Source organism: Eptesicus fuscus, chromosome 17 (genome assembly GCF_027574615.1).
Source record: "Eptesicus fuscus isolate TK198812 chromosome 17, DD_ASM_mEF_20220401, whole genome shotgun sequence".
NCBI lineage: Eukaryota > Metazoa > Chordata > Mammalia > Chiroptera > Vespertilionidae > Eptesicus > Eptesicus fuscus.
This window is the reverse complement of record NC_072489.1, coordinates 5,826,184-5,852,347: the sequence shown is the minus strand read 5'-3', so window position 1 is coordinate 5,852,347 and position 26,164 is coordinate 5,826,184. Positions and strand designations below refer to the sequence as shown.

The window sequence follows — 26,164 nt, the reverse complement described above, 5'->3', positions numbered from 1 at the left end:
AATGATTAATATTAGAAGACATTTTAAAAACAAGTTCTTGCCAGTTTTAAGTTAATGATATATTTTCCACATTATATTCATGAGAAATAAAAACCTATGCTATTGTCATTACTAACGCCACATGGAAACCTTACTTAAATCAACATAGTGTGCCTTTCTTAGGGAAGCACTGGGATTTAATATGTTTATACACATATGTATCTATATGTACACACATTTTCATAACAGAAAAATCACTTAGATTTCATCAGGTATAAAACATTGTATATACTCTGAGTGGCCAGATTATTATGATCTCTGAACGCATAATAATCTGGCCACTCAGTGTTTATCCTATATAATAAAAGGCTAATATGCAAACTGTCCCTTCGACCAGGAGTTCAACCAGCAGGCAGGCTGGCCAACTGCCCATGTCCCCTCCCCCTGGCCAGGCTGGCCGGGCCCCACCCATGCACGAATTCATGCACCGGGCCTCTAATATATATACTATATATATATATATATATACACACACACACACACACACACATACTGAGTGGCCAGATTATTATGCATTCATTCAGAGATCATAATAATCTGGCCACTCAGTGAATAGTTTAAGATAAAATTTAGTTTTAGGAAGGAAAGTATTTTCTACGCTGTTTTAATATGGTTCATTAAAAAAAATTTTAAAGCTAAATATTACTTACTGGAACTCAGATGATAAAGGTACTTTCTAAACCATAAGTTTTAAATAAGATTAAATAGCTAAAAAACATGGTTTCTCAAATCCATATGGAGAAGTTTTAGATCTGGGTTCACAAAGATTTTAATGATGTAAGGTAGACAACATCAAGCTTTTAATTTTAAAAATGTTGATTTGATAAAGGCAAAATTATTAAAAACTTAATTTAAAATATTAAAAAATAGACAATTTCTAAGTGCTGATTTTTCAATTTATAAATAAGGCACAAAACGTTGTAGGGGAAAAAGGTATTACAAAGCTTCAACTATCAAAGGGTAGTAATGCAGTTCATTTTAAATTTTTTAAATTTTAAAAAATACATATATTTTTAACTCAGAATCTATAGCACTTACACTCCTCCTCATAAACATAAAATAATTTTAGTCCTAGTAAAAAGATATAGGTGCTCTGATTAAAACCCTGGTTTAAAGAAAATAGTGTACACGAATAACCAACTTTCAAAAATATGATACAATGGAGTTCACATGTCATTAAATACTGTATAATTCTATCTTACAATAATGTACTACCCTCAGAATCGGTACTACAGACGTCAACTTATGTCACATACAAGAATTTCATGTTAATAGACAGTCCCTGATATTAGGAGTGCTAATTAATCAGCTCTAACATTATTTTCATCTTTTCTAGCTTATCCAAAATAGTTAAACAGCAAAAAGAACATATCTCTCAAAATCCTCTTGAAGTAGTTAGAAACAAGATGGTAATACCTTTATTTTTTAACTAAAATTTGAAGCATGGAGATAAAATTTGACTTGTAGAAGAAATAAGCCAGCAGTAGACTCAATACTTAATTTCGTTTTCTGGTTAAAGAAGGCTCAAACAACTATGACATCCTTCCCCAAAATAAGGACTGCTCTAAGCAGTCTAAGGGAGCCTCTATCTGGTGGGGTTCATGTGGCATGCCTGAATCAGGGACCAATGTAAACACTCCCAATTCTCCCCATGCTTAGAACTTTCTCATTAATCAAGTTTCTGCTCACATCATCTTCTCCCAGGGCCCTTCCCCAATCATCCTCCTATCACCTGTCTCCACAGACTCTATCATACTAACCTGTTTCCTCCACAGCATTTATGACTGCTTAAAATGATATCCATTCTTTACACACTTATTGTGGGGACCTTCATGAATTAGGGACATTTTTCTCATAAAATATTGCACTGAACATCTAGTAGATGCTCAAAATGTATTTGCTGAATGAATGAACAAACGAATGAATGAATTCCCAAGGACTGCCCACATTCTGAAAAAGGATTCAACAGGGCCATGATAATATCCATGACACCCAAATACATCATAGACAAGGCTAAGAGATATCCAGGAAGTTTCTACAAAAATCATTACCCCAGGCCTGCCTGGTGTGGCTTAGTGATTGAGTGTTGACCCATGAACCAGGAGGTCACAGTTTGATTCCCCATCAGGGCACATGCCTGGGTTGCGGGCTCGGTCCCCAGTAGGGGGCATGCAGGAGGCAGCCAATCGATGATTCTCATCATTGATGTTTATATATCTCTCTCCCTCTCCCTTCCTCTCTGAAATCAATTAAAAAATATATCTTTAAAAAACATTACCCCAGGGATTAAAGAATCAGCGGATAAAAACAAGCAACAAGCCTGGAATGAACCTAATCACAACAACAACATATTTTTATTATGCCATTCCATTTCCCTTCCCTATATTGATGAGGTTTATTTTTAGTTATTTGTTTTTTTAATATATTTTTATTGATTTCAGAGAGGGAGTGAGGGAGGGAGGGATGTAGAAAGGGAGGGGGGAGAGAAAGAGAAAAAGAGAGAGAGAGAGAGAGAGAGAGAAACATCAATGATGAGAGAGAATCATCAATTGGCCTGCACCCCCCTACTGGGGATCCAGCCTACAACCTGGGCACATGCCCTTAACTGGAATCAAACTCGGGACCCTTCAGTCCACAGGCCAATGCTCTATCCACTCAGCCAAACCAGCTAGGGCGATGAGGTTTATTTTTAAATCTTCCTGGATGAAATCATGAATCATTAGACTTTCTGGTATATGAGTTCCTGCCACTGTTGATTTAGGCTTTAAAGAACAATGCCTATAAAAAAAAAAAAAAAGTGGTTCTTCTAAAACCTAAGAGCAGAAAGAGAACCTTACTACAAAACATAAAAACACCGACTGGCTTAAAGAGTGTTATTGTGAAAGTGCTTAATATACATAATTTTAACATATGCCTACCTCTTCTAGTATTTATAGGTCCGCCACGCATAGCCAGTACCAGCTTCAAGGTACAGCCTTCTGAAATGCTGTGGATAATTAATACAAAAATAACTACAATCATCAAAATACACTCACTGTTAAATATCTACATAATTATTGCTGCTTTACCAGGCATAGTGCCTGTCCTCTAAAAATAGATATAACAATGAGCATAAACATAAAATGTTAACTTATTTACTTCTTAAATAATGAAAAAGTGAAGAAGTTTTCATAAGCCTTAAATATGACATTAAATCTCAGAATAAAAGTACTGGAAAGGATCTGTGACCATGTGGTTTAACCTCTTTTTTTTACATGTAAGAAAAAAGAGGCCCTAAGAAAAAAAGATTCTTATTCAAGACCCAAAGTATTAGAAAATAGCAGATATATTTAGTAAAATAGGAAACAGAAAATCTACAAGGTCTCCCAATGCTCTTCCAGCTATTGCGTATTGCCTCTGGCCTTTTTGCTCTTTTCTTAAGAGTGAAAGTTTATGTGAGATATGGGAGGAAAACAAGGCAAAATGTCAGACAGTATATCTGCAGTGTCCCACTTAGTAATGGAAGAAGGGCTTAATGAAAAATGGAAGACTTGGTGAAGAGCAATACTCTCTCACTCAATACTTGTGAAAATGGAAAGAAAAGGAACCTAGTCAGGTGAGAATTGGATCAATATTCAAATAAAGAAGCAAAGAATGCAAGATCAGAAGAGAAAGATCTAAAAAGGAAGGAGATTAATAGCTTAGAGTGAATAATGAAAAAAGTAAAACAAAGATTCAAAGGACAACAATCAGGTAATATGGGGTACTGAGCCAACACATCTTTTTCTAATTGAATGTATTGGGGTGACATTGGTTCCCCAAACCAAAAAGGTTTCATGTGTACAACTCAATAAAATATCATCTGCAATATTAGCAAGTTAGATCCAACAATATATTAAAAAGATCATACACCATGATCAAGTGGGATTTATTCCGGGGATTCAAGGCTGGTAAAATATCCACAAATCAGTAAATGTGATATATCACATAAACAAATTGAAAGATAAATATCACATGATCATATCAATGGATGCAGAAAAAAAATCCGACAAAATGCAACACCCTTTTTTGATAAAAACTCTTGGGAAAGTGGGAATAGAGGAAGCATACCTCAATAATAAAGGCCATATCTGACAAACCTACAGCCAACATAATACTCAATGGTCAACAACTAAAAGCTTTTTCCTTAAGAAAAGGAACAAGACAAGGATATCCACTTTCACCACTCTTATTCAACATAGTATTGGAAGTCCTAGCCACAGCAATCAGACAAGAAGAGATAAAAGGCATCCCAATTGGAAAGGAGGAAGTAAAATTCTCATTACTCGCAGATGACATGATATTGTACATAGAAAACCCTAAAGACTCTACCAGGAAACTACTGGACTTAATAAATGAATTTGGCAAGGTAGCAGGATACAAAATCAACATATAGAAATCAATGGCATTTTTATACACCAATAATGAACTCTCAGAAAAAGAAACTAAAAAAAGAATCCCATTTACTATTACAACAACAACAACAAAAATAAGATACCTAGGAATAAACTTAACTAAGGAGGTAAGAGACCTGTACTTGGAAAACTATAGGACATTGAAAAAAATAAATAGAGGAAGATACAAAAAGATGTTTACCATGTTCATGGATTGGAAGAATTAACATCATTAAAATGTCTATACTACCCAAAGCAATCTATAGATTCAATGCAATCCCTATTAAAATACCAATGGCACACTTCACAGAACCAGAATAAATACTCCAAAAATTTATATGGAACCATAAATATCCCAAATAGCTATAGGAGAAAGAAGAGAAAGAAGAACAAAGTTGGAGGAATCAGAATACCGGATATCAAACTATACTACAAAGCCATTATAACCAAAACAGTCTGGTACTGGCATAAGAACAGGCATATAGATCAATGAAACAGAACAGAAGCCCCAGAAATTGACCCACACCATTACAGTCAATTAATAATTGACAAAGGAAGCAAAAACATACAATGAAGACAGCCTCTTCAACAAATGGTGCTGGGCAGACCCAGAAACAAGGAGGCATGGATCAGACTGTCGGGCCTCAGAGGGAGGGAAGGGGAGGGTGGGAGTAAGGGAGAGAGATCAACCAAAGGACTTGTGTGCATGCATATGAGCCTAACCAGTGGTTAAGGACAACAGGGGGGTGGGGGCATGCGTGGGGAGGGGTGTGGGATGGGAATGGGGGGATGAGGACAAATATGTGATACCTTAATAAATAAATTAATTAATTTTAAAAATGGTGCTGGGAAAACTGGACAGACACATGCAAAAAGATGAAACTAGACCATCAACTTACACCATACACAAGAATAAACTCAAAATGGATAAAAGACTTAAATGTAAAGCATGAAATCATAACAATCTTCGAAGAAAACATAGGCAATAAAATCTCAGACATCTCACGCAGCAGAATTTTTGCTAATACATCTCTTAGGGCAAAGGAAACTAAGGAAAAAATAAACAATGGGACTACATCAAAATAAAAAGCTTCTGCACAGCAAAGAAACCACTATCAAAATGAAAAGGGAACCCACTGAATGGGAGAACATATTTGTCAATGATACATCTGGTAAGGGGTTAATATCCAAAACCTATAAAGCACTCATACAACTCAACAAAAGTAAGACAAACAATTCAATTAAAAAATGGGCAGAAGAGCTGAATAGACATTTCTCCAAAAAGGAAATACAGATGGCCAAGAGACACATGAAAAAATACTCAAAGTCAGTACTCATCAGAGAAGTGCAAATTAAAACCACAACGAGATATCACCTGTCAGAATGACTATCATCAAAAAAATCAACAAACAGCAAGTGCTGACAAGGATGCACAGAAAAGGGAACACGAGTTCATTGCTGGTGGGAATGCAGACTGGTGCAGTCACTATGGAAAACACTATAGTTTCCTCAAAAAATTAAAAATGGAACTTCTGTTTGACCCAGTGATCCCACTTCTGGGAATATATCCTAAGAATCGCGAAACATCAATCAGAAAGAATATATGCACCCCTATGTCCATAGTAGCGTTATTTACAATAGCTAAGATTTTTTAACAGCCCAAGGCCCATCAGTAGATGAATAGATAAAAAAGCTGTGAGACATTTATACAATGGAATACTATGCAGCTATAAAAAAGAGGGATCTCTTATCCTTTGGGACAGCATGGAGGACCTGGAAAATATTATGCTAAGTAAAATAAGCCAGACAGAGAAAGAAAAATATCACATGATTTCACTTATTTGTGGACTCCAGTGAGCAAAATGAATTGACCAATAAAATAAGACCTGAAGCACAGAGGCATGAAACAGACTGACATATCCTGAGGTGGGGCTGGGGGAACGAGAAGAGATAAACCAAAGAACTTACACGCACAGCCTATGGACATGGGTAATAGGGTGGTAAAGACCTGGGAGGGGGGCATTGGGGATGAGAGGAGGCGGTAAAGGGCGGGGAGGTAAATGGGAGACATCTGTAATACTATCAACAACAAAAAACACACATTAAAAAAAATAATAATTGCCAAAATACAACACCAACACATTATCTGCAAACTGCATTGTTTATCACTCCAAGCAAAGTCTCTTTCTGTCCCCATTTTCTCCCCTTTGCTCACCTCCACCTACCCCCCAGTGCTCCTTTCTCTATCACCATACTGTTGCCTGTGTCTATATGGTATGTATATAAGTTTTTTTGACTAATCCCTTCACCTTCTTCATCCAGTCCCCACTTCCCCTCCCCTCTGACAGCTGTCAGTCTCTTCCACGTTTCCCTGCTTCTGTTTCTGTTTTGTTCAAAAGTTTATTTAGTTCAGGATTTACACTGAAATCTAGGAAACAGAACTATTCAGAATAAGAGACATGATCCACGGATTCAGAAGAAAAACTGGTACTATATGAAGTCGCAATACTGAGCATCTATAAAACAATTAATATGCAATTACACTCACTTGTAATCATTCAAGCAATAATCATCTTCAAGTTCCACGTTATTCCAAATTAAGTGCTGCTGACAGATGGGAATACCTTAGGGAAAGGTTATAAAAAATGGTTTAAAATGCAATAGAATCTTCTTAAAAATATGATACAAAGCTATGTATGAAATGAAAATAATAACAATAACAACAAGAAATTAAACACACTTCTATATTGAATGCTGAGTGCTTAGCTAAAATTTACAGAATCACAGGTAAAAGACATAGCTAAACGTAGATGTAGTCCAATCCACTCACTTTAGAAAAGAACAGTATGTTTCAGTAACTCTCTGACCTTGAAACTGGAAGACAGTTCTAAACGCTGCAAAGTACAGTCTTCATTCAGGGTTATATACAAGGTTAAAAGTATGAGTGGGAATGGGTAAAATGGGTAAAGGCAGTTAAAACGTACAAATTCCCAGCCATAAAATAAGGCATGGGGATGTAATGTATAGCATGGGGACTAGAATTAATAATATTGTGTTGTATATCTAAAAGTTGCTAAGAGAGATCTGAAAAGTTTTCATCACAGGAGAAAAGAACTTTTGCCCTGGCCAGGTAGCTCAGTTGGTTAGAGCGCTGCCCCAATACGCCAAGGTTGCAGGTGTGATCCCTAGTCAGGGCACATACAGAAAGCAACCAATGAATGTATAAATAAGGGGAATGACAATTTGATGCTTCCCTTCCCCCCTTCCTCTCTCTAAAAATCAATCAATAAAAGTTTTCATTAAAAAAAGAAAAAACTTTTGTAACTTTATGCTGATGGATATTAACTAAACTTATTGTGGAGATCATTTTGCAATACATACAAATATTAAATCACTAGAGGCCCGGTGCACGAAATTCATGCATTTGTGGGGGGGGAGGGCGTCCCTCAGCCCGGCCTGCGCCCTCTCGCAGTCCAGGAGCCCTGGGGGGATGTCTAACTGACGGCTTAGGCCTGCTCCCCACTGGCAGTCGGACATCCTTAGCGCTGCCCCAAAGGCGGGAGAGGCTCCTGCCACCCACTGCCACTGCGCTCACCAACCGTGAGCCTGGCTCAGGGCTTTTTGGCTGAGCAGTGCTCCCCCTGTTGAGTGCACTGACCACCAGGGGGCAGCTCCTGCATTGAGCACATCATAGCGACCGGTTGTGCTGCCATTTGGTTGATTTGCATATTAGCCTTTTATTATATAGGATTATATAGGATTATGTGGTACACCTGAAACTCATATATGTCAATAATAACTAAATAAAAAAATAGCAAGAGACAGGAAGGTGGTGGCCAAATAGGCAGATGTTTCTTGCACATCCTCCCAGGGCCAGACTAGAAATACAGCTAAAGTGGGGAACATTCACCTGGAATTACCAACTGAGGTCCAGCTGAGGAGAAGGCTTATATCAAGGAAGGACAGAAAACACCTGGGAGGGCAAGGTCACGAGAAAGGCTGACCCAGCTTTCACAGGCAGCAGGCCAAGAGTGAAGAGGGAGTTCTCAGCTACAGGACGGTTTTTTCCCCCGAGAAGTGTTGGGAGCGGTTATAGGGTTAAGCCTCGGACTGACCTGCTGGCAAAGTCACAAACAAGTCCCAGCTTGGAGGGCACAGTCCTCTAAGCATAATTAAGCTTGATCTTGTGACTGCTCCCTAGATCTTTCCTGGGTAGCTAGTGGGCTGTGGGAGGGGCAGCAAGTGCTGCCAAAACAAGTGAAACTTACAACAACATTGTAAATTACCTTGTTTGTCCCTGATTATAAATAAAGCCTCAGCTTTGCAGTCTGGATCTGTTCTGTGGCCTTAGCAAGACACAGAAGATCCACCTAGACCCAGCTTTTTCTCTTTGTCTATCATTTCTCCATCCTTCGTCACCCCTGCTCAGGCTCGCCAAACCCTTGGCTGTACTGGTGCGGCACAAAAAGATGGAGGCCTAGGACCCAGGCTGGGCTCCTCATCCTAGAGCACTAGAGCTGAGACCAGTGACCCACATAACATCCAGCTATGAAAGGCAGCAGGGACACTGATCACCAGGGAGTGTGGAGCCGGTCAGACATAAAGCTGCAGGGTTTTTTGTTTGTTTGTTTTTAAACCCAGAGCACAAGATTTTCACTTTTAGTAACTTACCCCAGGCTTCAGTGGAGGGAAAGTGGTGTGAACTAAAGATGCCTGAGGAGAGGAACCAAGATGGTGGCATAGCCGCGTGCATCTAGGCCCGGGTGAGCCCAAGTGGCCCTGGGTCTGGGAGAGGCCAAGCGTCCCTGGGTCCGGGCGAGACCATGTGTCCCTGGATCCGGATGAGGCCTCGTGCACCTAGGCCCGGGTGAGCCCAAGTGGCCCTGGGTCTGGGAGAGGCCAAGCGTCCCTGGGTCCGGGCGAGACCATGTGTCCCTGGATCCGGGTGAGGCCTTGTGCACCTAGGCCCGGATGAGCCCAAGTGGCCCTGGGTCTGGGAGAGGCCAAGCGTCCCTGGGTCCGGGTGAGACCATGCGTCCCTGGATCCGGGTGAGGCCTCGTGCACCTAGGCCCGGGTGAGCCCAAGTGGCCCTGGGTCTGGGAGAGGCCAAGCGTCCCTGGGTCCGGGTGAGACCATGCGTCCCTGGATCCGGATGAGGCCTCGTGCACCTAGGCCCGGGTGAGCCCAAGTGGCCCTGGGTCTGGGAGAGGCCAAGCGTCCCTGGGTCCGGGTGAGACCATGTGTCCCTGGATCCGGGTGAGGCCTCGTGCACCTAGGCCCGGGTGAGCCCAAGTGGCCCTGGGTCTGGGAGAGGCCAAGCATCCCTGGGTCCGGGTGAGACCATGTGTCCCTGGATCCGGGTGAGGCCTCGTGCACCTAGGCCCGGGTGAGCCTAAGTGGCCCTGGGTCTGGGAGAGGCCAAGCATCCATGGGTCCGGGTGAGACCATGTGTCCCTGGATCCGGGTGAGGCCTCGTGCACCTAAGCCCGGGTGAGCCCAAGTGGCCCTGGGTCTGGGAGAGGCCAAGCAGCCCTGGGTCCGGGAGAGACCATATGTCCCTGGATCCGGGTGAGGCCTCGTGCACCTAGGCCCGGGTGAGCCCAAGTGGCCCTGGGTCTGGGAGAGGCCAAGCATCCCTGGGTCCGGGTGAGACCATGTGTCCCAGGATCCGGGTGAGGCCTCGTGCACCTAGGCCCGGGTGAGCCCAAGTGGCCCTGGGTCTGGGAGAGGCCAAGCGTCCCTGGGTCCGGGTGAGACCATGCGTCCCTGGATCCGGATGAGGCCTCGTGCACCTAGGCCCGGGTGAGCCCAAGTGGCCCTGGGTCTGGGAGAGGCCAAACGTCCCTGGGTCCGGGTGAGACCATGTGTCCCTGGATCCGGATGAGGCCTCGTGCACCTAGGCCCGGGTGAGGCCACGTGCCCCTGGGTCTGGGAGAGGCTAAGCGTCCTTGGGTCCGGGTGAGACCATGTGTCCCTGGATCTGGGTGAGGCCTCGTGCACCTAGGCCCGGGTGAGCCCAAGTGGCCCTGGGTCTGGGAGTGGCCAAACGTTCCTGGGTCTGGGTGAGACCATGTGTCCCTGGATCCGGGTGAGGCCTCGTGCACCTAGGCCCGGGTGAGCCCAAGTGGCCCTGGGTCGGGGAGAGGCCAAGCGTCCCTGGGTCCGGGTGGGACCATGTGTCCCTGGATCCGGGTGAGGCCTCGTGCACCTAGGCCCAGGTGAGCCCAAGTGGCCCTGGGTCTGGGAGAGGCCAAGCATCCCTGAGTCCGGGTGAGACCATGTGTCCCAGGATCCGGGTGAGGCCTCGTGCACCTAGGCCCGGGTGAGCCCAAGTGGCCCTGGGTCTGGGAGAGGCCAAGCGTCCCTGGGTCCGGGAGAGACCATGCGTCCCTGGATCCGGATGAGGCCTCGTGCACCTAGGCCCGGGTGAGCCCAAGTGGCCCTGGGTCTGGGAGAGGACAAGCGTCCCTGGGTCCGGGTGAGACCATGTGTCCCTGGATCCGGTTGAGGCCTCGTGCACCTAGGCCCAGGTGAGGCCATGTGCCCCTGGGTCTGGGAGAGGCTAAGTGTCCCGGGGTCCGGGTGAGACCATGTGTCCCTGGATCTGGGTGAGGCCTCGTGCACCTAGGCCCGGGTGAGCCCAAGTGGCCCTGGGTCTGGGAGTGGCCAAGCGTTCCTGGGTCTGGGTGAGACCATGTGTCCCTGGATCCGGGTGAGGCCTCGTGAACCTAGGCCCGGGTGAGGCCACGTGCCCCTGGGTCTGGGAGAGGCCAAGCGTCCCGGGGTCCGGGTGAGACCATGCGTCCCTGGATCCGGATGAGGCCTCGTGAACCTAGGCCCGGGTGAGCCCAAGTGGCCCTGGGTCTGGGAGAGGCCAAGCGTCCCTGGGTCCGGGAGAGACCATGTGTCCCTGGATCCAGGTGAGGCCTTGTGCAACTAAGCCCGAGTGAGACCATGTGCCCCTGGGTCTGGGAGAGGCCAAGCGTCCCTGGGTACGGGTGAAGCCAGATCCTGGGTCCGGGTGAGGCCATGCGCCCCTGGATCCATCCGGGTGAGGCTGGGTCCCAGGCCCAGGTGAGACCACGCGCCCCTTGGGTATGGGTGAGGCCACGTTCCCCTTAGTCTGGGTGACGCCGTGCCCCTGGGTTCGGCCGAGACCAAACCAGAGGGAGTCAGACCTCCGTTACCACCATTTGTCCACCATCCAGAGCTGAGGGGTCAGTGCTGACATGTACACATAAGGAACTACTGGACATCGAAATTGGGTCTCAAAAGAACTGTTGGTCCAGGGGGAAGCTCGCTACAGATTGATTCATTTGCCTGTCAGCATAAATATTGTTACTCGTCTCACATTCAGTTCTTATTAGTATATATCTAGTGACATATGATCTCGTTCATCTAGAGGGAATGATGAACAACATAGACTGAGGAACAAGAACAGAACCAGAAGCAAGGAGGCATCGATCGGACTGTCGGGCCTCAGAGGGAGGATAGGGGGGGGGAGGGGGAGGGGGGGGGGGGGGGGGAGAGTTCAACCAAAGGACCTGTATGCATGCATATGAGCCTATCCAACGGTTAAGTTCAACAGGGGATTGGGGCATGCGTGGGGAGAGGGGTGGGATGGGAATGGGGGGATGAGGACAAATATGTGACACCTTAATCAATAAAGAAATTAAAAAAAAAAAAAAAAAAAAAAGATGGTGGCATAGGTTAAACACCTAACCTACAGCCTGGCACAACAATTTCAAAAATACAACTAAAAGTCAAAACGGACATCATCCAGAAGCACAGGAAAGCTGGCGGACTGAAATGCCCACAACTAGAAGGAAAGAGAAAACCACAAGGAAAATCAGAGGAGCCATAAAAGCCTGAGGTATGGAGACACGGGCGGAGACACGAGCACGCGCGCGTGCGGGGAGGACGGAGCCGGAGAGGAAGGGGCGGCTGACGGACTGGCCGGCGTTCACTAGCAGGAAGGAGATAAAAGCTCCAGATTGCGCTGAACCCCAGCTCCGACTGCACTGAACCCCAGTTCCGGGCGAAACCCTGGGAAGCCAGGCGCACGCTGGGGGAATGAATCTGGGCTGTGGGGCGGAGGCACAGAGGAGCGGCAAAAGGCAGAGCTCCAGAGGCGCGCACAGGAAGGTGCGCAGAGAAGGGACTGATGCCTGTGCCACTGAATTGCCCTAGCGGGAAGGAGACAAAAGCTCCGGACTGTGCTGAACCCCAGTTCCGACTGCACTGAACCCCACTTCCGGGCGAAACCCTGGGAAGCCAGGCGCACGCTGGGGGAATGAATCTGGGCTGTGGGGCAGAGGCACAGAGGAGCGGCGAAAGGCAGAGCTCCAGAGGCGCACACGGGAAGGTGCGCAGAGGAGGGAAGGTTGCCTGTGCCGCTGAATTGCCCTGGTGGGAAGGAGACAAAAGCGCCAGACTGCGCTGAGACCCAGTTCCAACTACACTGAAACCCAGTTCCAGGCGAGAATCTGGGAATCCAGATTCATTAGGAGAGAGACTAGACTGTTTGGCAGCGGGCGAAACTCCAGGGCGCGTTTCTCTCAGAGGTGTTTGCAGGGAGTACAGAGGGACACTGAGACACAGGAACTTCATAGGGCGGGGCTGACGGGAAGCCAAGGTTGTAGGCTCCACCCTGTAACTCCGCCCCATCCAAGCTGAGCACAGAGGCTTTTCCCTGCTGAGTGCCTCAGGCAGTAGCTGACCTACACTCCATTGGAGACCCAGAAACGAGGGCATCTAGTGGTCGGTGTGAGATGACACCAGATTTCAACCACTCGCATAAGGGATACATTCAAGAGGCAGACTCAGTGAGCGCCAAAGCATTGCTGCACCAAGACCCGGCCCATAAACGTGTCTCCTGCACAGCAACTCTTCCTTTATAGACAAAGAGGGTCCTCACGGCCAATTGGCCTGGAGGACAATTCCTCCCAGTGACACCAACAACAATCAAGATTTAACTATACAAAGGAGGACCAAGATGGAGGCATAGGGCGGAAGCCTGATTGTTGCCTACCACAACAATTTTGAGACTACGACGGGAGAGCAGAGCAGACAACATCCAGAACCACCAGAGGGCTGGCTGAGCAGATGCTCTACAACTAGAATAAAAGAGAGGGGTACGCGGGATGATGCTGATGCCGATGACCCAAAGACCACACTTTAAGAACTACGGCTCAGGCGACACAATGGCGGCCTGGAACGTGCTCGGCGCAGTTCCCCCGGCGGTCTCTGGCTGAGGGGACGGCTCCACTCGCTGCCGAGCACGGACAGACGAGCCCCTGGGAGACATGGGGTGGGAGACTCCGCGCTTGCTGACCTCCGAGTCCTTCAAGAATCTCAACGCCCCGGAAGCGGCCAGGTGCGCACGCTCAGCGACCGGCCACCGCTGCAGACCCAAGGGCCGACGCAGCGACACCGGACCAGCCCACCGCCGCTCACCGGGCACACCGGAGCTTCGCCGAGCCCGCCGCCCAACGAGTTCTGCAGCAGCCGCCCTAGAGCTCTGAGAAAATGGCTGAAGGAATTGCTGAGAGGGAATTGACCAACAGGAATTGGGATCAAGAAGACGAAACCCCTCTGGGACCCGGGTCCGGGCGAGGCTGTGCGCCTCTGGGCTCGGGTGTGGTCACACGCCCCTGGGTCTAGGTGAGGCCTCACGCCCCTGGGTCTGGGTGAGGCCACGCGCCCCTGGGTCCAAGTGAAGCCGGATTCCGGGTCCAGGTGAGGCCATGCGCCCCTGGGTCCGGGTGAAGCTGAATCCTCACCTGGTCCGGGTGAGGCCGTGTGCCCCTGGGTCCGGGTGAGGCCACACGCCCCTGGGTCTGGGTGAAGCTGGATCCCGGGTCCGGGTGAGGCCATGTGCCCCTGGATCCGGGTGAGGCTGGGTCCCGGGTCCGGGTGAGGCCTCGCACACCTAGGTCCGGGTGAGGCCACGCGCCCCTGGGTCTGGGAGAGGCCACGCACCCCTGGGTCCGGGTGAGGCCACACGCCCCTGGGTCCGGGTGAGGCCATGCGCCCCTGGGTCTGGGTGAAGCCGGATCCCGGGTCCGGGTGAGGCCGTGTGCCCCTGGATCCGGGTGAGGCTGGGTCCCGGGTCCGGGTGAGGCCTCGCGCACCTAGGTCCGGGTGAGGCCACGCACCCCTGGGTCTGGGAGAGGCCACGCATCCCTGGGTCCGGGGGAGGCCACGGGCCCCTGGGTCCGGGTGAAACTGGATCCCGGGTCCGGGTGAGGCCATGTGCCCCTGGTTCTGGGTGAGGCTGGGCCCCGGGTCCGGGTGAGGCCACGTGCCCCTGGGTCCGGGTGAGGCCACACGGCCCTGGGTCCGGGTGAAGCTGGATCCCGGGTCCGGGTGAGGCCGTGTGCCCCTAGACCCGGGTGAGGCTGGGTGCCGGGCCCAGGTGAGGCCACGCGCCCCTGGGTCCGGGTGAGGCCGTGTGCCCCTGGATCCGGGTGAGGCCACACGCCCCTGGGTCTGGGTGAGGCCACGTGCCTCTGGGTCCAGGTGAGGCCGGATCCCAGGTCCAGGTGAGGCTGTGTGCCCCTGGATCCGGGAGAGGCTGGGTCCCGGGCCCGAGTGATGCCACGCGCCCCTGGGTATGGGTGAAGCTGGATCCCGGGTCTGGGTGAGGCCATGTGCTCCTGGATCCAGGTGAGGCTGGGTCCCAGGCCCGGGTGAGGCCACGCGCCCCTGGGTACGGGTGAAGCTGGATCCCGGGTCCGGGTGAGGCCATGTGCCCCTGGATCCGGGTGAGGCTGGGTCCCGGGTCTGGGTGAGGCCACGTGCCCCTGAGTCCGGGTGAAGCCATGCCCCTGGGTCCGGCCGAGACCAAACCAGAGGGAGTCAGACCTCCGTTACCACCATTTGTCCACCATCCAGAGCTGAGGGGTCAGTGCTAAAATGTACACATAAGGAACTGGTGGACATTGAAATTGGGTCTTAAAAGAACTGTTGGTCCAGAAAGAAACTCACTACAGACTGATTCATTTGCCTGTCAGCATAACTATTATTGCTCGTCTCACATTCAGTTCTTATAAGTATATCCCTAGTGACACATGATCTCGCTCATCTAGGGGAAATGATGAACAACATAGACTGATGAACAAGAACAGAACCAGAAACAAGGAGGCATCGATCGGACTATCGGGCCTCAGAGGGAGGATGGGGGAGGGTGGGGGGAGAGGGAAGAGATCAACCAAAGGACTTGTGTGCATGCATATGAGCCTAACCAATGGTTAAGGACAACAGGGGGGTGGGGTGGGGGATGGGAATGGGGGGATGAGGACAAATATGTGACACCTTAATCAATAAAGAAATTAAAAAAAAAAAGATTAAAAAAAAAGATGCCTGAGGAGAGGCTGGGGTAGGAAACACTGGGGGGGGGGGGGGAGGCGTGGAAAAGAGGTGGCTGAGAGACCTGCATTTGGTTGCACCCCCCCAAAACTGAAATGGCCCATTTCAATAGCCACAGTTCAGGAAAAGGAAAAAACCCCACCCTAGGCGATACATTCAGCCTCACCCTCAGGAGCCCTGCCTGTCACACCCTGCGTCAGGAAACATCAGTCATTGGGGGGTGGGGGGGTTAACCATCCCACTAACCCAGGAACCTGACTGGTGCTTTCCCCTCATAGGAGAGCTCATAGAAACTCCAGGTTTCCAGCTGATCCACTGGATTGCATACGACGATCTCTGCCCAGCTGAGGGCAGAGTAAGATTCTGAGTCACTCTCCTTCCTAATTCTCTCTTCTTTTGCGGCTGCATTAGTTGTTGTTGTAGGTGGATTGTGTATGTTTTTATTTTGTTTCTTATTTTGTTGTGTTTTGCTTTGTTCTGCCAGCACCTGCACAACAGCTCACACAACATGGTCAGGGGTGAGCCTAAACGTCGGCCAGCCTGAGAGGAGATTCCTCCCAGTTATAATGGGAGAGCACAAATAACTCACAACCAGGGACATTCCTGGATCACCCAGCTTGGGGTATCTAAGAGATTGCACCACTGGGCCCCACAAAACACTTACTTATGAGGCAATCCAGTGAAGACTGGGAGGCATTTTTTTTTGCTCTAATACACAGAAACAAATAAGAAAGGACAGAAGTAATGGAGAGACAAAGAAACAACCCCCAAATGAAATAAAAGGAGGAAACTCCAGAAAGAGAGCTAAATGAAATGGAAGCAAGCAATTTATCAGATATAGAGTTCAAAGTAATGGTTATAAGGATGCTCAATGAACTTAGTGAGAATTTCAAGAAACTTAGTGGGAACTACAACAGCATAAAACAAGAAATGGAAACCAGAAATAATCAGTTGAAAATTAAGAATAACATATCTGACATCAAGAATACACTGGAAGGAAACAAAAGTAGATTAAATGAAGCAGAAGACTGAACCAGTGACTTGGAGGACAAGGTAAAAGAAACCAACACCTAATTAGAACAGCAAAAAGAAAAAAGAGCCTGTTTAAAGAAATAATGACAGAAAACTTTCCTAACCTGGTGAAGGAAAAAGTCACACAAGTTCAGGAAGCAGAGAGAGTTCTAATCAAGATGAACCTAAAGAGACCCACTCCAAGACACATCATAATAAAAATGTCAAACATTAAAGACAAAGAAAGAATCTTAAAGGCCACAACAGAGAGATAGAAAGTTACCAACAAGGTAACTTTAGAATAACATTAGAATGTCAGCTGATTTCTCAGAAAAAACACTTTAGGCCAGAAGGAATTGATTTGAAGTATTCAAAGTAATGAAAAACAAGGACCTGAACCCAAGACTACCCTATCCAGCAAGGTTGTCATTTAAAATTGAATGGGAAATAAAGAACTTCCCAGACCCAAAAAAAAAAAAAAAGGCTAAAGGAGTATATACCACTAAACCAGGATTGCAGGAAATTCTAAAGAGAGTGCTTTAAGAGGAAGAAGAAGAAATTGAGAGAAAGTAACATAAGTATAAAGAAAAAAAGTGGCAGTAAATAAGTACCTATCAATAACCTTAAATGTAAATGCATTAAATGCTCCAATCAAAAGACACTGAGTAGCTGAATGGATAAGAAAACATGACCCATATACATGCTGTCTACAAGAGACCCACCTCAAAACAAAAGATTCACACAGAATGAAAGTAAAGGGATGGAAAAAAATTTTTCCATGCAAATGGAAAAGAAAAAAAAAAAGCAGGGATAACAATACTTATACTGGGCAAAATAGACTTCAAAGCAAAGGCCGTAAAAAGAGACAAAGATGGCCATTACATGATACTAAAGGGATTGACACAACAAGAGGATATAACCCTAGTAAACATATATAAACCCATCCATATATATAAAAGCCTAAGCAAAGCAACCAAATGACCAAACAACCAAATGACTGGTCAACCAGTCGCTATGATGCGCACTGACTACCAGGGGGCAGATGTTCAATGTAGGAGCTTCCCCCTGGTTGTCAGTGTGTCCCCACAGCAGAGCGCTGCTAAGTTGACAGACCGGCGCCAGACAAAGGGCTCACAGCTGGCTGCCACAGCCCGGAGACCACAGCAGGAGTGGCAGGGAGCCTGCCGAGTGGCAGTGGCAGCAGGCGCAGCAGGGCTGGGATGAGCAGGAGCGGCAGGCAGAAACGGCGTTGGACTGCCGGTTTCAGCCCGATTCCCACAGGCTACGTCGAGGGACACCACCTGTGCACAAATCCATGCACCAGGCCGCTAGTCCTATATAATAAAGAGGTAATGTGCAAATTGACCATCACTCCAACACACAAGATGGCCGCCCCCATGTGGTCAAAGATGGCAGCCCTCATGTGGACACAAGATGGCCACCATAAGATGGCCAGCAGGGGAGGACAGTTCGGGATGACTGGGCCAGCAGAGGAGGGCAGTTGGGGGCAACCAGGCCTGCAGGAGAGGACAGTTGTGGGGGACCCAGGCCTGCTGGGGTAGGCAGTTGGGAGGGACCAGGCCGACAGGGGAGGGCAGTTGGGGGGCACCAGGCCTGCAGGGGAGGGAAGTTGGGGGGCACCAGGCCTGCAGGGGAGGGCAGTTGAGGGCGACCAGGCTGGCAGGGAAGGGCAGTTAGGGGCAACCAGGTCTGCAGGGGAGGGCTGTTAGGGGCGACCAGGCCTGCAGGGGAGGGCAATTAGGGGCAATCGGGCCAACAGGGGAGCAGTTAGGCGTCGATCATGCTGGCAGGGGAGTAGTTAGCAGGTGATCATACTGGCAGGCAGAAGTGGTTAGGGGCAATCAGGCAGGCAGGCAGGCAGGCAGGCAGGCGATTGGTTGGGAGCCAGCAGTCCTGGATTGAGAGAGGGGTCCCAGATTGGAGAGGGTGCAGGCTGGGCTGAGGGACACACCCTCCCGTGCACGAATTTCATGCACTGGGCCTCTAGTCTATACTAATAAAAGGGTAATATGCTAATTAGACTGGGAGATTTTCTTGGAGACCTTCCAGACATCCTTCTGGACAAAGCCACGGTGGCGGAGCCAAGGCAGAGGCAGGTTAGGGGCAATCAGGACAGCAGGGGGGTAAGTTGGGGGTGAGCAGGCCAGCAGGTGGGGGGGAGATGGGGGCGAGAAGGCCAGAAGGGGTGGGCAGTTGGGGCAATCAGGCCGGCAGGGGGGCAGTTGGGGGCAAGCAGGCCAGCGGGGGTGGGGGGGCAGGTGGGGGTGAGCAGGCCGGCAGGGGGGCAGTTGGGGGCAAGCAGGCCAGCATGGGGGGGGGCAGTGAGGGGTGATCAGGCTGGAAGGGGGGGCAGTTGGGGGCAATCAGGCAGGCAGGCAGGCAGGTGAGCGGTTAGGAGACAGTGGTCCCAGATTGCAAGAGAGATGTCCGCCTGCCCTGTGGGATCAGGCCTAAACTGGCAGTTGGACATCCCCCGAGGGGTCCCAGTTTGGAGAGGGTGCAGGCCAGGCTGAGGGACACACACCCCCTGTGCACGAATTTCATGCACCAAGCCACTAGTCCTATCTAATAAAAGAGTAATATGCAAATTTGACCATCACTCCAACACACAAGATGGCTGGCCCCATGTGGTCAAAGATGAATGCCCCCATGTGGACACAAGATGGCCACCACAAGATGGCCAGCAGGGGAGGGCAGTGGTGGGTGATCAGGCCAGCAGGAGAGGGCAGTTGGGAGGGACCAGGCCTGCAAGGGAGGGCAGTTGGGAGCGATCAAGCATGCAGGGGAGGGCAGTTAGGGGTGACCAGGCTGGCAGAGGAGGGAAGTTGGGGGTGACCGGGCCTGCAGGGAAGGGCAGTTGGGGGGGACCCAGGCCTGCAGGGGAGGGCAGTTAGGGGTGACCAGACCTGCAGGGGAGGGCAGTTAGGGGCAAACAGGCTGGCAGGGGAGCAGTTAGGCATCAATCAGGCTGGCAGGGGAGTGGTTAGGGGGTGATCAGGCTGGCAGGCAGAAGCAGTTAGGGGCAATCAGGAAGGCGGGCAGGCGAGCAGTTGGGAGCCAGCAGTCCTGGATTGTGAGAGGGATGTACGACTGCCCATTTAGGCCCAATTCTACCGGGATCGGACCTAAATGGGCAGTCGGACATCCCTCTAGGGGTCCCAGATTGGAGAGGGTGCTGGCTGGGCTGAGGGACACACACCCCCGTGCACGAATTTCGTGCACTGGGCCTCTAGTATATATATAAATTATTTAGTTTACTGTCCTTAGGGGTTTGTATTCTAAAAATCTGTTCCCAGAGTAACATGTCCACATGGAATGATAACTGCTTATATTTGAATTTATTTAGTAATTAAGGTGGCATCTTTCACATTTCTTGTGAATGGAAATGTCAGTAACTTTGAAAAAGGAAAGCAGAAAATATAATTTCCAATAAAAAACATTAATATATTAGAAAATTCTTTCTACTTCAGTTTCGTCTGTGATTATAGTTACAATTGTATATTAACATGTTTTGGTTTTTTTTTTTTTGTAGAGCTTGAACACTAATTACAAAATAACTCAGTCTTGGAGGGAAAAAAGTATATTATGAACAATTTTCAATGCTAAAAGTAATAGTCTGAATGACAGTTCCTTTACATTTCTGTGATGTTAAAGGAATATTAAGGTAGATCCCACACTCCAGCATAATTAACCTTATTTTTTTTTGGGGGGGGAGGGTGGGTAGGAGGGGGCGCCAAACTGCACATTTGAATGCCCAAAGAATATGTGCACTATACTAGCCAGACAATGAGCATTATATACACGGACAGCATTTAATGGATACTGACATTGATGAAAATCTTTTTCAAACATGTCATATACTGCCTTCTCTAATTAATTTTGTTTATGATACTGTAAAATAAGTTCACTAGAATAATAATAGTAAGTGCTATTTGCAAATACACTGGCATCCATATATTGCTTATCACAACTTTGTTTATAATAATGAATAACTGGATAGGTAAAAATATCTCTTAATAGAAGACTGGGTAAGTAAATTATGACAAATATATATATTAAAGTGCCATCTATTTGTTAAACACAAAAAAAAATATTTTAAAAGGAAATATACCCCAAAGGTTATGAATAGATCCTATAGTTCTAGAGGCTGGAAAGTCCAAGATTGAGGTTCTAGCAAAGTAGATTCAGTCTGAGGCCTCTTCTCTTGGCTTGTAGGCATCTGACATTTTCCTGTGTGCTCACATGACTTATTTTCGAGTGTACACAGAGAGAAGGGGAGCTTTCTTGTGTCTCTTCTCATAAGGGCACTAATCCCATAAAGAGGGGCCCATCATCATGACCTCATCTAATCCTAATAATTACTCAAGCAGGTTGCTTTGTCTTTTTTAGAGTTTTCACACAGATACATTTGTGTTTGACAACATGTTCATATCTGCATTTAGAAAATAAACCAGAATCAGTAGGATTTATGGATAACTAAAGACAATGCTGAAACATAGTTCCCATCTCCCAATATCTCCTCCCAAAACAATACAGAAGAGAAGAGAAATGATACAAATAAACCATGCCTTTGGCCCTTATAACTTAAAGTCAGCTCATGTTCAAATTTCAAAATAACGGGAAATAAAAAGGGACAATCACCCATTCCCAGTGCAGGATGTCTCGTGCTCCTGCCCCTGCAGAGGTCACTGAGAAAAATTTTGGAGAAGAGAGAGAGAAGCAAGTGACATTATATAAGTTCAACATAAAACCATCACAAAGAAGAAGAAGGCCATTCTAAGTCCAAAAAGTCTACAAAAGGAACTCAGGTAGATTAGAGCACTGGCTACAAGGAAAGGACTTTAAAGCCAAGCAATTGAAGGAGCTTGGGAAAAGGGTTGTGGGGCAGGGGGCAAAAAACAAACAAACAACAAGGGAAAGAGCATCCTTCAGTAATCCAGCAGTCAGGGGGAAAAGGAATAAGGGATAAAAACTCAAGAGTCCTAGAAGACAAAAGGACTTTAGGACTCACAACTCCCCCCATCACCACAAAACATAAAACATCTACTAAAATATCTGCACACTGCTCTACTAATAGGGAGAGCACCATTAAACAGAATCTGTAAAACACCCCAATACTACAAAAATCAACAAGATAAAAATTAACAAATCCATACAGAGTTAATAGTAAAAACTAGCAAACAAAATGCCACACCTATCAACCAAGGTAAATTTTACGCACCACCCCCACCCCCCAAAAAAAAATAGCTGTGAAGAAGAACACTATAAGGCCACATCCAAAACGTACTCAAGCATTTGAAGATATTTAAGAAAATGCTTTGAATCAGAAATTCAAAAATTAAGACTAGATCCCGGGGCAGTGTGGCTCAGTTGGTTGGAGTGTTGTCCTGTACACCAAAAGGTTGCAATATCAATTTGTGGTCAGGGCACATAACCAGGTTGTGGCTTGATCTCCGATCAGCCATGTGCAGGAGGCAACTGATTGATGTTTCTCTCTCACATCAATGTTTGTTTATTTCTTTTCTCTCTCCTTACCTCTCTCTAAAATCAATTTTTAAAATATAATTTTTAACTAGAACAGGAAATGTCCACACACAAAAAAAAAATAGAGAAATAAAAATAGAGCTGACTAAAATTAGAAAAGAAATGAAGGAAAAAATAAAATTACTTCAAAAATAAGAATAAATTACAAGAGATAATCAATTCAAATACATATTTACTAAGGTACAAGGCAGAAAAACAACCAAGAGAATGAAAATTAAGTAAAGAAGAAAGAAGGATCAGAGAAAAAGTAGTGGAAATAAAAGGCCAAGAAGGAATAATATTCATATTATCAAAGTCCCTGGAGAAGAAAAACAAAACATTGAAACAGAACTAATATTTAAAACTATAACCCTGGAAAACTTCCAGAAATAGAAAAAGACCAAAAGACTTGAATTTACAAGTTGAAAGGATCTACTAGGTATATGGGAAAATTCACCTGGAACTCTTTGATTTTGATGATAAAGATAAAAATCCTCAACAGTTACACACACACACACATACACACACACACCATCACTTATAAGGCAAACAAATTACACTGTACTCAATAACAAAAAGAATCTGATTTTAAATTGAGCAAAGGACTTGAATAGACATTTCTCTAAAGAAGACATACAGATGGCCAATAGCATATGAAAAGACCAGAGGCCCGATGCATGCAATTCATGCACAGGTGGGGTCCCTAGGCCTGGCCAGCGATCAGGGCCTAGCAGGGCCGTCCCGCCCAGTCCCAATCGGGACCAGGCCGGCTGGGGCGGGGCCTGCCGGCTGCCAGACAGGGCCTGCCAGATGGGGGAGGGGACCGCGGGAGATTTGCCGGCTGGTGGCAGGGAGAGGGGGAGGTTGGCTGGCCATGGGAGGTTGGCTGTGGGAGCGCACTGACCACCAGGGGGCAGCTCCTGCATTGAGCGTCTGCCCCCTGGTGGTCAGTGTGCATCATAGCGACTGGTTGACTGGTCGTTCCAGTCGTTTCGGTCATAACAGTCACTTAGGCTTTATATGAAAAGATAGTTGACATCACTAATCATCAGGAAAATTCAAATCAAAATCACTATATGATATCACACCCATTAGGATGTCCACTAGCAAAGGGAAAAAAAATCTCAGAAAAATCACAAATTTTAGCAAGGATATGAAGAAATTAGAACCCTTGTGCAGTGTTGGGGGGAATACAGAATTAGGCACAATGTAAAACAGTAAAATTAGAATTACTGTTCCTCAAAAATTAAAATTAGAATTACCATATGATCAGAAATTCCGCTTCTGGGTATATATAAAAAAAATCAGGATCTCGAAGAGATATTTGCACACCCATGTTCATTGCAGCATTATCCAAAATAGTCAAGAGATAGAAGCAACCTAAATGTTTATTGACACAAATAGATAAACAAAATGCTATATGTTGACTGTATACTGTAGGCTAAGGACTATACAGAAATATAATACTCTAGTTAGTAAATTTGTTTCTTATGTAGATACTAGTGGCCTGGTGCACAAAATTCGTGCACATTAAAAGGCAATTAATTAGAGGAAATATTTTAATATTGCTATTTGCCCTTTCTCTATAATAGAAGTGTCAGAGAGGAAAGAAAATTAGTAAAATGTATATGAAAATCTCCCTCCTGTCAGAGTCTGGGGTGCGCCATGGGACCTAGACTCAAGTCCCCGCCCACCACCCACACGTGCTTCGAAAACGCAGGAGACCCAGACCCAGCCGGCCCCACCCCCATTGGGTGAGAACCAGACTGGGCCGGCCCCACCCCCGTCTAGCCTCTCGGGGCACAGCCTCAGGTCCCCTTGTCAAGCCCTGCCGGGTGGGGGGCGCAGCCTGAGGTCTCCCGGCCTGGCACTGGGGCAGGGGCACAGCCTGAGGTCCCTCTCCCCAGCCAGGCGCCATGCAGCCTCAGGTCCTTGCTGTTCGGTAGTGACTTTATGATGTCCCGGCTAATTTGCATATTCCTCTATTATATAGATAGATGGGTTAGTGATTATAAACTAATTTATGTGTATGGTAAGTTTGAGCAAATAAGTAGATACATTGTGGGTAATGTGAACGAAGTTTCTCACTGTGCAAGAAAGAAGTTATAAATGAGGAAAGAGAAAAGGCTAGAATGAATACTGTGGTGATAAATTGAAATTAGAGGTATCTGTATGAAATCCTGGTTTTTAATATATATAAAATTTGGATAGATATAGAAGTATGGGTATACATGTGTAGTAAATATAAATATGTCCTTTCTCTGTCCATTATGAAAGTCTAGAAGCAATTATACCCCAATAGCCATGTGCGCACACTTAGCACTTGGATCTTGGTTTCTACATACCTTTCCATTTAGTGACCTTAGAATTCCAATACAAATAACCTTAGAGAAATGATTAATGGCAGAAGTGAGGCAGGAAAAATATAAGATTAACCTGGAATATTTTGTGGTATCACGCAAAGCAAGGATATGCCTAAAAAATAATGGGGACATTTCAAAAGGACATATGAACCAATTTGAAGGTACTCCCAATAGTTAAATTTGTGACAATTTTAGCAATAAAATAACAGCAATATAGCATAACCCATTGAATAAAATAAATATTCATGAGCCCATGCTGATATAAATAACTGGATAAATAAGTAATAAGGGCTAATGGGCAGCATTTCCTTACAATAGAATGCCAATAAATGCAGAAGCAATAATGGAAATAGAAAAATCATCACCAGGAAAATACTACAGTAACAACTGTTCCTGGCAAAGTCATCAATGAATACTAAAATTATTGGCCAAAATGATAAGAACAAGATCAAGGTAGGCCTCACAAGATATTTATTAACTAGTGGATATTGAACAGAAAATAATTAGAAGAAATATTTTAATATTGCTATTTGTCCTTTCTCCCTCAGCGCCTGGGAGCGGGACGGCGGCCCCCCAGCCCCCACCAGTGCCGTTGGTTGCCACCTGCAGGCCCGATTCCCCGCTGATCGCCCCGCCGCTGCCTGGCTCCCAGGTGCTGAGAGAGCAGGGTGGCAGCTTCACTCCCCCCTCCCCCCGCCCCAGCTGATTGCTGCCTTTGGGGGCCAACTGCCCCACCGATTGTGCCTCTGCCCCTCCGCTGCCGCTGCCTCCACCGCAGCTGCCGCTGGTTGCCCTGCAAAGGAATCGGCGGGGCGATCGGGCCTCCACCAGGCAATAAGTGGCTCACACCTGCCTTGGCCTGGTGCCGCCCACTCACCTGCTCCACCATCCCACCCCAGTCCCGCTCTCATAGGGGCCCATCGGGGCCTGCAGCACCTCCACTGCCACCTGCTGTCAGCGCCATGTCGCCAACGCCTGCCATGTTCCACGCCGTCCCCTAGTGGTCAGCACACGTCATAGCAAGCAGCAGAATTCCTGGCAGAACTCCAGGTCGAGGGGACAATTTGCATATTAGGCTTTAATTATATAGGATTACAAAGATAAAAATAGTAACTTTACAGTGGAGAAATCTGTCCAATACCAATTTAATTATGCAATCAAAGTGACCAATTAAACTCTATTTGCTAAATCCAATGGTCAATTCTCTTCCTCCTGGGTCTATCAAAGCAACTGATCACTCCCTCCTCCTAGAAACATTTTATTCCTAAGATACCACACTTTTGGTTTTGTTATTACCTCTTTAGCCACTCCCTCTCAATTTCCCCCTGGCTGTTCAACCTCAACTCCCTGACTTCTTAATTTTGCAGTACCCTCGGATCTCTTTTCTTTTTCAATGTAGACCAAGCATGTCAAACTCACAGCCC

General features: G+C 47.0%; 1 protein-coding gene across 2 annotated transcripts in view; it reads right to left on the bottom strand.

Moving 5' to 3' along the window:
- The window catches only part of ZFAND4 (zinc finger AN1-type containing 4), a 118,858-nt gene that overhangs the window by 56,057 nt on the left and 36,637 nt on the right, over positions 1 to 26,164 (bottom strand). For both annotated transcript variants that reach the window (XM_054729223.1, XM_028156868.2), the window contains 2 exons: positions 7,000 to 7,075; positions 2,958 to 3,025 (listed from right to left, as the gene is read on the bottom strand). In XM_054729223.1, the coding sequence (XP_054585198.1) occupies positions 2,958 to 3,025; positions 7,000 to 7,075 (144 nt within the window). The remainder of the gene's footprint in view (positions 1 to 2,957; positions 3,026 to 6,999; positions 7,076 to 26,164) is intronic.